At 41.5% G+C, this 12,421-nt stretch overlaps 1 protein-coding gene across 1 annotated transcript in view; it reads right to left on the minus strand.

The window, feature by feature from the left end:
* The window catches only part of LOC134211686 (homeobox protein araucan), a 106,415-nt gene that overhangs the window by 20,811 nt on the left and 73,183 nt on the right, over positions 1–12,421 (minus strand). Inside the window, exons 2-3 of the mRNA XM_062688814.1 lie at positions 11,359–11,730; positions 575–681 (exon numbers count right to left, since the gene is read on the minus strand). Coding sequence (XP_062544798.1) covers positions 575–681; positions 11,359–11,730 — 479 coding nt within the window. The remainder of the gene's footprint in view (positions 1–574; positions 682–11,358; positions 11,731–12,421) is intronic.

Here is a 12,421-nt window from a genome sequence, read left to right on the forward strand (position 1 = left end):
CGTTTTCCGAAAGTCAAAATATTATGCTTCGCTCTCTGATCATGGAGAAAATGACATATATTGGTGCCCGGTTGCTGTAAAGGCGGATGGAAGGGAGTTTGATTCAACTTGTCAGTTTCATCCTATCTCTGACAGCCAACCTCGAAAATATCATTAAAAGCCAAAGCCTGCAGCGTTTGACGAAATCTGCTGCATTCTTTGACAAGCGAAACATCTTCATAAATTTGTCGTAATTTCGTAAATGAGAAATCGTTCCATGTCTCTCTCGCACGCTAATGAGACTACGACGAAAGGAAATTAATTAATCACAGTACATGAATCTGTGAGGAGGAAACATGTGTTCTCGATTTTTTTTCCCATTAACCTTACAACTTTAGGCCACGAAACAACAAAAACGGAGACGCGCGACGATGCGCCCCTCCGGGCGAATTTCCATACCATCACAGGGAGCACAAGAAGAAGGAAATGTTCCATTAGACGTGCGCGCAAAAGAGTACAAATTTCAATCGCTGACATCAGTCAAGACCGACACGCGGAGGAGCGTAAAATATTGATAAATTTAATTAAAACTTACGAGTTGAAAGGGTAACCGAAGGCAGCATCGTACGGGTGGTAAACGGAGGGGTAAGGCCACGGTGCACCACCTGCTGCTAGATTTTCCTTTAGGTCGATACCGGCAGCCTGCAATAGAGGAAAAAGAAGGTAAAATCATAGACGGATTGTACTTTGCAAGTTGAGAAAACGACTCTGAAATCAAACGGGTGCAAATTAGTCCGTATTTATGGTCGCGATTTTTTCCTAAGTAGATATTTCTGACTCTGATTTCCAAAAGTCTAATTTTGCGCCTCGTCAAGATTCGATTTTAAGATTAGTGTTGAAGTACTTGTTTAAGAATAAAGGCAAGTGTAACTATTTTGAGTCATGTCTCTACGGCAGGTGTAATTAATTGCGCATATCGGATGAAAGTTTAGGTTCGACTTAGTCCAAAGTTCGTAACTGAACTGAACGTTAAAAATGTCGGGGTGTGTCGAAGCGCAATAGTCTGCCGACAATTCCTGTCGTTTCTTCACAAAAAATAATTAAAAATAATACAATGTAGGTATCAGGAGAACGATTAGCTTGATAATGCACAGAATACATTGTACTCATAAGGCAAAAGCTGTAGTTATTAGCTCATATATTGTTGTCGTTTCACTTCACAGTTCACACTGTCCATCAATATTGAGGTTTTTGATAATAAGGAAGGTCATCGATGTCAGGAAAAGACTACCAATGTTTGGTGTTCTTTGCACGAGCAACGACTGATTATCCGCTGCCTACCGTTTTTGTCTCAGCGATAAGCAAGCTGGTGCGCATACGAGGCGTTTACATGGAATCTGACACATAATTAATTTCGGTAATACAAATTATTAACAAGCGCTAATAATTCCGACCAGCCATGATTCTTTAATCTGGCGTTGGAATTACGCTGCAGTCTGATGCTCATGCTAAATCGTATACGGAGGCTGATAATGAATGTGTTCTATTTATTTCTGGTGAAATGTTTGATTTGATGGACGTGACGCTGCAATAAGCATAAATTATCAAAAATATTAGAGTTTGTTCGATTTTTTAGTAAGAATGAACAACAAGAGTGCGAATGATTCATTCGTTAAATTAGCATACATCTGAACAGATAACACTGAATCAACAATTTGACGCAAGGCCACATCTCTCCATCCTCGATTGCGCCCCATACTAGTTAATTCAATCTGTACTTAGACATACCCTGCTCATCGGACCCTTCCTGGTATGGCTACTTTCTGGATATGGACTTTGCCGTAGATATTTTGACGTTGGCTTTCTCAGTCTAACTTAATTAAGACGGCTAGTTATGGCATAGCCCGACGTTTCTGTCCCGTGTATTGGACCTTTTTCAAGAGACATAATGATAGCATATAAAAAACATATTTTGATTTTGATATCAAATTGCAATCATAATTTGTTTTCAAATATGAATCAACATGATTGATTATTGAATATCCACGGTCCACACAGATTAATGAGCATTTATATGAAATAATGTCCACGCTGGGAAAGGGGTCATCTAAAACTGACCAAAAATTGACCAAAACCTGTCCAGGTGGTGTATGGACAGCCCCATATCGAAACATTGCTTCCTATGCGGGCACGTTCCTATTTTCCGCACGGTTCAGTCTACTAACATTTAATTTGTCTTCGAAGCATTCACCACCATAGTCCAAAATTTGCTGCCTCACATTTCAGGCGGGTGTAAAAAACTACCAACATTTTCAAATAATCGTTGTCGGCCGACTATGCCCATAGCCCATTATGTTTCTAGCACCTGCGAAAAAACTGTATCTATTGAAAATTATACCTCGGCTGTTACATCTGGCTTTCTGCATGACACCTTCTAGCACAGCATTGGCATACAGACGCGAAAGTCCATAGTCCTATGTGGGATTCTAACGAACCAGATTGCTCGCCTGGAATATTCACACAGTTTTGTACACAATCCATAGTTGCTTTTAGCAGTCTTATAAGTTTCATGGGAAAGCTGTTCTCGTTCATGATCTTCCATAGCTCTATGTGCCCAATGCCATAGTATGCCACCTTGAAATCGATGAACAAATTGTGCGTTGGAGCCTGAAATTCAAGGTCACGAAAGGATTTTCCGTACAGTAAAGATATGGTTCGCAGTCGAGCGGCCGTCAACGAAACCAGCTTGATAACTTTTCACTAACTCAGACAGACAGATGACAGACGGCGGAAGATGATCTGCGATATCGCTTCGCAGGCGGCATTCGTTTCCATCGTCCGCTGAACTGGCGTAGTCGTCTCCTCTGCTGCCTTGACTGAGTACACTTAGCATCATTTAGGTGTTCCTCGAAGAGCAGCTTCAACATTTCGATCACCATACGTTCGTCAGCCAAGATGCTCCCATCCTTGCATCCCTGCACATCTTGACACGCGGCACGAAGCCTTTGCGGGATACGTGTTTCTTGATAACGGCACAGCTGTTCCGTTTCCTCGTACTCCGCTTTATCCATGCGGCATTTCTTCTTCTGAAAGTCGGTTCCACTGATGACGTTTCCGTCTATAGCGTTTCACGTTCTGACGTGTCCCTTACTACAGCGCGACTGCCCGTGCTCCGTTCTTCTTGTCTAGAATCTCTCTGCACTCTTCGCCGAACCAATCGTTCCGTCGGATTTGTCCCACATACCCTACGTTGCTCTCCGCTACGTCATTGATGGCTGCATTACCTGTACTATAGCACTGCCGTAATCTGAAAAAGTGACGTATACGCCATTTTCCAAAAATGGTGTTAACGAGTACTACTCATCGAGCTCTTTAACAGAAAAATGGAAAACATGCATGTTGTAAAATGGCTGTTACGTCACTTTTCCAGATTACGGCAGAGCAGTGCTCAAGAGGAGCGCAATCGAGCTAACCCTCTTCCTACAGCAGCACTACGATGCCCAATCCGCGGATCTTAAGCACATCGGCGAGTATACGTGTGCTCCCGATGAAGTTGAGAGTAGGCCAGTTCTACGAACCGAGATTCCAATCGATAGTCCTTTTTCATCGCTGTTGTTTTCGCCGATTTTTCTGTTTCGTATTATCATGTTGAGTGTTCTTATGGGCCAAACACAATTGATACGTTTGCGTGCGTTTTGACAGTTTTCCCATGGAAAAACTGTCAAAACGCACGCAAACGTACCAATTGTGTTTGGCCCATTACTTGTTTTTTCATAGCTAGCTTGCAGGGAAACTTTTAACCATTTCCCCTAAATTTCCGGTGGACCATTGTACTGTGCTGAAAATCCCTATCTGGCGCTATGGAGATGATTATCCTCCTCTAACATCCTATTGTGAGCCGTACCTCCTTGGTAAATAGGCGATCGGTTGCTTGGGATTGGGTTAGTGCGCTTTTAGCGGCACACGGTCGCTTTTCCCCCGTAACGCTGGGTAGACACATTTGCGTGGTGTGTTACGGTGTAAGATCTACCACGGTCATATTGTCAGCTACAAGCAAATCCTGATCCAACGTATACTTTTCCCAATATCCAACTCCGTAGCACTTATGAGGGTGTCGCTGAGTCAGGAGCCTCTCGTCAATTAAGTACTTCATCAACACTTCCTTCCCCTCCCAAGTTACGGTGAAGATGGGCGTGGCCAGGAGTAGTAATCCTCATGCTTTTGTGATTTTTAAACTAGATTGAAATCAAGGACCACTCTTGATTACTGATAGCAATCTGGATAAGGATTTCAAAAGAAAAACATGAGTATCAATAGTGTCCAATCTACGAAGTACACTGTAACTATGCTATGTTATGCTATGCTTGTAGCGGCACACGGTCACTATGATGGAGCCTGCTTGCGGATACAAGCATTTTTTTAAAGACGTTTAATAGAGCCCACTGTCCTTGGCATCACATCCTTGGCAAGCCCACAATTCATAATTGCCTAGGGCTTTAAGCCCTTGTACATAGTTCCAGCTGGGCAAAAGATGTGATTTTATCATTTTTAAAATTGTATGAATATCTACAAAATCAAAATTCCAGGTACATAACAAAGCTAGTTCCAAATGGTCGGGCTCTGCAACACAACACCAAACAGCTTTTTGACTGACTTATGATATTTTGTTTTGTTGGATATCCTCACTGATTCCTCAGTTATGGGGTTGAGGGATATCCGATCAAACCAATCGATGAAAAAATCTAACATTAATTTTTTTCATCTCTCTACACACTCACGATATGTAACATGTCGCGAGAGACGTTTTTCGCAAGGAGTTGTACACTGATTACGTAAGCACTTATGGGAGAGGGGGGCTGTCATTTTCTTACGTTCCATACACCCCCGGAAATAATTACAGTAATATCCCGATTTTATCACCCCCTGGTGAATTTTGGGGTGATATAACAGGGTATGTGACAAAATTGGAAAAAAATATTTCCAATTTTTTAATTCATTCCACAAATATGAATCATTTTATGCCAGGCGGTGAAAGTTATTTCATAAAAATCAATGTTGCTTGTGGTATTATTTACGAAAATAAAAAGAATGACAACATTTTTTGGGGTGGCAAAATCGGGTCGAAAACGTTATAAAATCGGGTCGAAAACGTGATAAAATCGGGTCGAAAACGTGATAAAATTGGGGGTAGACAAAATCGGGGAGTGATAAAATCGGGTCAACACTGTATAACACATTCGCTGATTTTCATAAAAATTTTAATGTTTGAGAATCAAAATCTCTATTTCTAGCGATTAGATTGAGGACATATTTGGCGTTCCAGTCTAAAATGACATACATTTTCAATAAATGGTTGTTTCGCATGCATGTTTACTGAAAAGGCACGTAAATAATTATAAAGCCACCACTTTTATACGGAGTTTCATATAAAAGTGGTGGCTTTATAATTATTTCCAACTAAAAATTGCCTTTTCAGCAAGCTTGCATACAAAAACAATCATTAATTGAAAATTTATGTCATTTTGAGCTTGGATGCCAAATATGTCTTCAATCTAATTGCTAGAAATCGAGATATTGATCATAATCATTTTGTATAAAAATCAGCGAAAGTGTTATAATGATTTTCGGGGGTGTATGAATAAAAATCAGTTTGCATGAAAACAAAATCATATATTGGGTTGAAAAACCCAGAAAAATCCCTTGATTAATTCCTTTAAAAAGCGCCAATTTTGTTTAAGCACCGATGTGCTTGAAGCGCCTTTAATCTTGTTTCACACCGCTGTGTGAAAAAAATATGGTCAACAAGGGTATTTGAGCGAGAACAAAGTTATCATAGCTTGTCTGTCTCAGAAGGATTCAGAAGCGTCAACTCGTAATTTGTGTACCACAAGATGAAAAGCGTTACATACTGTAATAAAATTATTTAAACGCAGATAAGCAAGAATTTATTTGTATCGGGAAGGAGGTGGCCTAAAATCCATCATGACCTAACAAAAACAACCTACAAAACACCTATTTTCCGTGAATAAATTCATCAACATTTCAATGATAGATGTTGCCAACAGTTATTATCTCCTGAGCAGGGGTTAGATAAATGTGATGATACGAGTGCGCACTGAGGGCACCTGCACCGTTGTTGTCGGAAACCAATTTGTCAATGAAGCATGAAACGCCTTCCAAAAGCCTCATTCCACTTCCAAACCGATTATCGCCACCTTTTTCGTTCGTGTATGTAAATCACCTTAAAAGCTTTCACGAGAATGCACCTGTAACAAGCCGGTCTTCTGGATTGCTGGATGGTTCATCCAAGCTGTGAGACGAAGCAGATATATGTACAGCTGAATGCCATCGAACGCTGCCGTTGCGCTCGCCGCCTATCCGATACGATGGAAAGATACGCATCTCGAGAGCCCATTTGAACGTTTGACAGTTAGAATTCACGAATCTATCTTCACCGTTTGCTAACACGAAACGACCATAGGAATTTCATTCATTCAGTCAAATTTCCTCCGAAAGCACTTGCTGGCTGCTATTTCCCGAGCAAGACAATGAATGACTCCAATAATATGCATTCAGTCGGAGCAGTTCCGGATAAACGTGGCATTTCGGGGCGACACACGGCTACCAACGCCGTGTGAGAAAGAGATGAAAAACGAGAAGGTAATAAAAATTACTTTTATGTACATATAATTTATCTTAACTACCTTCTTGACGGCAGTTCACGGAAAAGGATCTCCCGGTAACGCGTTCAGAGCAGAACTTCCACCTTGGGTTTCCAGCCTGACGAGGGGCTGTGAAATGCGCACATGCATAATTTATTAATTTTAAGTGAAAATTTTTCGAAATTCGTTTCTTTTGGCCGGTTAAACATCTCTTTCCTCTCATTTTGTGGATAAAAGCATACAACAGCTTACTTTTACAACCTGTTTATGGATGGAGCCAGAATTTTATAGCTCTATTTAAGAAATGGAAGTGAGGGGCTTTGTGCGTGTGTTTATTCTTCTGTTAGGCACTGGTGGTGGCGGTGATAATTGCTACTTGGAAAGTCAGTACTACTTAGAACTCCCTGAAGGGATCAACACAGCAGAGGTGTGCGAGATATTCTATCAGTACTGTGTGACAAATCCTTGAAGAACAAAACAACAAGTCGAACGTCGTCGTACGGAAAGTTTGCTGATGTAAGGCAGATCAGAAACTTGTTATAAAACACATAGAAACGCTTCGCAGCCAACGAGCATCAACAAATCAATCTAAATCATCCGCTAATTTGCTAAACAATCGCGTGTGAGGTCCTCCAACCCGGCGAGTAGCCCGCCCGGTGGTGATGCTATAGGAGTTGATCTTTCATTCGTTCCACCCCGAGAGCTTGCGATCGCGCACCCTGATAAAGCACGCGATTGCGGATGTTTGTTTACTGAGCAGCACACACAGCAAACCCGTTAACATCATAAAGTCTGTCGAACACGGCTTAAATCGGTGTAAACATAAACTATCCTCATTCAGAACTCGCGGTAGGATACTAGTTGTGGTAGGCACTGCCGGCTGTAACGCATCGGGTCGCTGATTGACCGCAGAACGCCGACGCTTTCGAGAACGCCAATCGATTCCATCGTTTAAGTGTCTCTCTCTCTCGTTTGGGGGTTTGGGCTGTTTTGGCACGAAAGTCACGTACTGTATGTGCAGTTCGGTTCAATAATGTTCACAGCTCTTTTTCGTCTGATTTCTTTTTTTTTTACGATTTATGAATGAAGCTTCATTTTTTGCTTGTCAAATTACGCATGAGGTGCATATCTACAGTAATTGATGTGCGTCGCTCGATGGTGTAAATACTACCAAAAGTCAGGTTAAATAAAATAAGCACTTCTATTATTTACATTGGGGCCACTTTTTACGGGGTTTGCTTTTGCTTGTTTTTGCCGTCTGGATTTAATGAAACATTGAGATGACCCCACGAGAAAATCCACACAAAATATGAAAAATCATATGGTGTTCAAAAACATGTAGAAATTGAAATAGACCGATAAGTTGATGAAATCCATTCGCATAAAAAGTGTCTCCAGCGTAATAATATTTTTGTGTTGAAGCCAAAATTTACTAAACTTTATTTTTTTCTCACATCGTGTTATGAATAAACAAGTAAAATGACATAAGGCCGATACACCCAATGCACCTTAGCTAAACTTACGCACTGTGACACTGTGACGTGTGAGCTTCCTCTACATAATTAAGAAATTAAATGAAGTAAATTCGAAGAATAGATAATATTTAGTTCCCTGTGAAGGTCAGGTCTAAAGGGTAACTTCCTTAAATGACGTATATAGCAAGCGCGGAAATAAGTTTTCACCTTCCTATCAAACTTATCAAGCTCACAGTCTTTTATTCAAGTAGTCACTAACTTCGAGTACTTTCTATGTTCTACGTTATCCATGGACACGCCCCGATGAATGTAAAAAAATAAATTTCATTCCGTCATCGAGAAATGTTGAATGAATATGTCTGAATCAACTCCATTGATCAGCACTGCTGGTCACTCAAAGTGGTGGACAAAAGTAAACAAAACGTCAAATATTTATAGTAATCATGAATTTTATTAACACGATATGAAATAATGATATTGTCCAGATTTTCTCCCACCCGTAACCGTATGTCCTCCAAATGAGTGGCGAGTTTGAATTTCAATACCAAAAGCAGGCAATGGAGAAGGAAAAAAGTCGAACAATAACAATCGAATTGAATCATCTGGCCTGCTGAGCCCTACTCGACAACTGTCCCAGGCAAAGCTTGCTGTGATTTCTCGCCCCGAAAGAAGTGTGAATGGAATGCAACACAACGCACTGACTGGCCTGATGCTATTCCCGTTCGGTTTGGTGCGTTATGAAGAATTAATGTGCCAGCCAGCAACAACGACTTCGTTTGTGGAAAAGAAAAAGACCATGCGAACGGCCTCGGCCGAAGTTTGGAATGACAAGCGAAACGATTTCCGTTAAGCAGAAAATTGTCAATTCGACAACAACAATAAACAATCGAGCGGATTGAGTTTAAACATGAACTTACGAGCAGATATTCATAAATTTCTCCTCCAGACAAGCCCCCACATAGGGGCGAGCACGGGACCGGGAGAATCCTACTCGGCATAACCAATAAACAAATAAACATCATATTTTATTAAATTAAGACATTATTTATGCTAATAGATGATAATTTACTTTATTGATTCAATCACCGAATGATGATGGGATATTATATATATGGCACGATTTTCGTCCGATTTGAATTTGAAAAGGCAATCCCAGCAATAGATGAGAACACGGTGGAGAACACAAATTCATAAATTTTTATTTTAATATTTTCATTCTCCTCCTGTGTGCTCGGAACGACCTGGTCTGGGGCTCCGGCGATCGTTCAAATCCGTGGGAGGCTCAAAGTGTGCATAATAAAAATGATACCTGTTCTGTTATCCGAAGCTTCCAGACCCACCCTAGGCATTAACCGGCACGCCGGCTGCCATCTAGTAGCCCGAACGAGAGCTTAAGCTGATACTTGTTCATGTTCATTTCAGATTTAATTTTTTTTTTCGATGGCTCCCTTGATTTTTTGTTGAGGTCCGCGCCGACCGGAGAGCATGCCATGGTGATGAAATTTCTATGTCTCAGTCAAGAGGGAGCGAGATGAGGCACGAAAAAGTTTTTGACCACACAACCGACACATGCGTGCGTGATTTTGTTTAGGGAAAGGGTGGGGGCTCTATGAAGATTATCATGGGTATTTGGCAGCAAAAAATTAACATGTCATCCCGAAATTGTAGAAAAACTCAATAATGGTAATGATATTCACATTTCAAAAACGTGGTAATGTTCTGTTGCCGGAAAACTCATGAGAGCACAACGCTTTCGTGTCGGCTAATCTCATAATCTCAGAGACGCGTGGTACACCCTACACAGATAAAAATATGTTGTGATTTTAAATGTGTTTTCATGCACATATTTGGAGCATGCAAATAAACATAACATTCAATCGATCTCACTATTCTTTTAAATCGAAATAAATGTAAACGGTGCTCGCTTGTAAAATTCAATCAAATTTAATAGAATATTGAATATTAATCCGTTTGATGGGATAAGCTGTAATTTTACACATCGTTGAATTTTCAAAATTATTTGCTGTGTAGGGAACGTTATGGGGTCTCTTCCCATGCGAGGACTTGTACATTGTAGCACTGATAGCATCCCAGAAGCAATCGGTGAATAATGCTAATTGCCAATTGCAGCCTAACATGTATCTTGGAATAACAAATCTATCTTCTTATCAATCAACATTATTGGCTGCACTCATAATCATAAACAACTAATGAGTTACCCCCAATAGACGCCTATGGTTCAACCGCGCGCCCCGACCCCCGACATTCAAGCGCACAAAAGATGGCTTCCGACTGCAAACGAAAACTATCATTTCCAATTTAAAATTCATGCTGCTGACGACTGACCAGAACACTGGAAAAATTATCAGCTCCTGTGTATGACATCTATATGAACATGTTTCGTTAGTCCGTCTCTTCTGGTATTCACGCAGATTCGCGTAATTTTTCTGCGGTCATTCGCGTGTGAATATGAATTTCACATGTTATCAGCAGAATTGTCAGGAAGCGAGAGTTTTAGGCACCCGGGGATATGTAGCCGTATATGTACATATGCCGCCACTCTCCGGTTGAAAGTTTTCCGGTGCTTCCTTTTTTCCGCACGACTGTTTCCGACGGCTGCCACTAGACCATATAGTGCTGCCACCGCACCGTAGCGTAGTGGTGTCTGTGTGCATGGTTAATCCTAGGCAGGACCAAGCGAGATGTGGTCACTGCGATAGAACTGTGTTGAACCGATGTAGACACAATGTTTTTTCTTTGTCCTCGCTCCAGGCAAGAGGCGGCGGGCAAGAGCGGAGGGGATGGATGAAAAGTGTAACATGGCGGACCAGTCAGTGCCATCGTCGGACCATCCGTTTTGATTCATTTACTCTGTTTCCACAATGTTAACATCCCATGTGGTATGTTACATTTTTGATAACGCACACATTGGATGCAAAAACTAGAAAACGTAGTTATGATCCGTGGGGGAACCGGTAGGTGAATTGTGAAAAATGAAGCCCCAAAACGGCATTATATCTCGCTTGTTTCCGGTTGCAGTAAGCGTGAATGATTCCAGAGCACTGAAGTAACGGTGGATGGGCTTTGGGAAGACTCATACAAAAGGAAGCATATTCTGGCTGTGTTTTCCAAAGGAGTGAGCAAAGTAAGGAGGTGCGACGTTTGTGGGTTCGATTATTTCATGTCGATATGCAGCGTATGCGGTCACTATTCGATTCAGTCGTGACAGATTCGATACTTACGGCTGGATTTGCGTAGAACGGCGCCTGATCGGCTCCTATCGCAGGAAAATACGCGGCCATCGTTTCCGGACTGTACGGCGCACTGTACATGGATAAAGGTACACCGCCCGGGCCAGCGATTCCCGCACTCGCTAACCGTTGGTAGTTGATTAGATCGTACTGACAAGAACACACCGTTTGACCCGAGATGGGATCAGTGAAGATTGGTCGACCGGTATCACAACATCGTCCGCTGCCGGACGTGGGCGGGCCGGAAGTCGCTGAACACGGAGATGTGCTGCGGGCTCCTGGAGGCACTGTTGTCGTTACTGCCATGGTCACTGGAGCTGCAGGTGGTGAGGATGGCGCTGAAGGTGCTGAAGGTGTAGTACTCTGAAAGGAAAGAAGGGAGAAACAGCTTATTAAGTTTAATTGAGAAATCAGTGAGTTATTGCTACGATTGTGAGATCTGAGCTCCACACGTATTTTGCATTTTTAGCAAAATGCGCGGGTACAAAGCAAGACCATGCTGAAGATGGCTGGGTTCAATTATCGATGCACGCTAGGAAATTTTCTCTACTTTACTGGGAATAAAAATATCATCGTGTTAGTCTTCTGATACATGAATGCAAAACTGGTAGCATGGCTTAGAAACCTCGTAGTTAATAACTGTGAAAGTACCGTGAGGTGACAATGTCTCAATGGGTATCTTCTTCTTCTTATCGGCATTATATTACCGCCTCGAAGCTTAGTGATCATTTAGCACTGTTATTAACTGTTAGGTTTCTTAGCCAAATTACCATGACGATACTTTATGCGCAGGGAAGTCGAGAGAGTTTTCAGCCCAAAAATTTCTTAGATTGCACCGGGAATCGAACCCAGAAATCTTCAGCTTTGTCTTGCTTTGTAGTCGCGTACCTTACTGTGAAAAGGATAAGAAGGATTTCAAACTTCGATGTGTCGCGTGCAAAAACGCTTACATTATTCGTAGGAATTTGATTATAAAATATTTTCACAAAATGCAACAGAATAAAAAAACTATTTATTGTAAAGTATACGCGTCTTTATTAAATGTACAGATGGG

Source organism: Armigeres subalbatus, chromosome 2 (genome assembly GCF_024139115.2).
Source record: "Armigeres subalbatus isolate Guangzhou_Male chromosome 2, GZ_Asu_2, whole genome shotgun sequence".
Classification (NCBI taxonomy): domain Eukaryota; kingdom Metazoa; phylum Arthropoda; class Insecta; order Diptera; family Culicidae; genus Armigeres; species Armigeres subalbatus.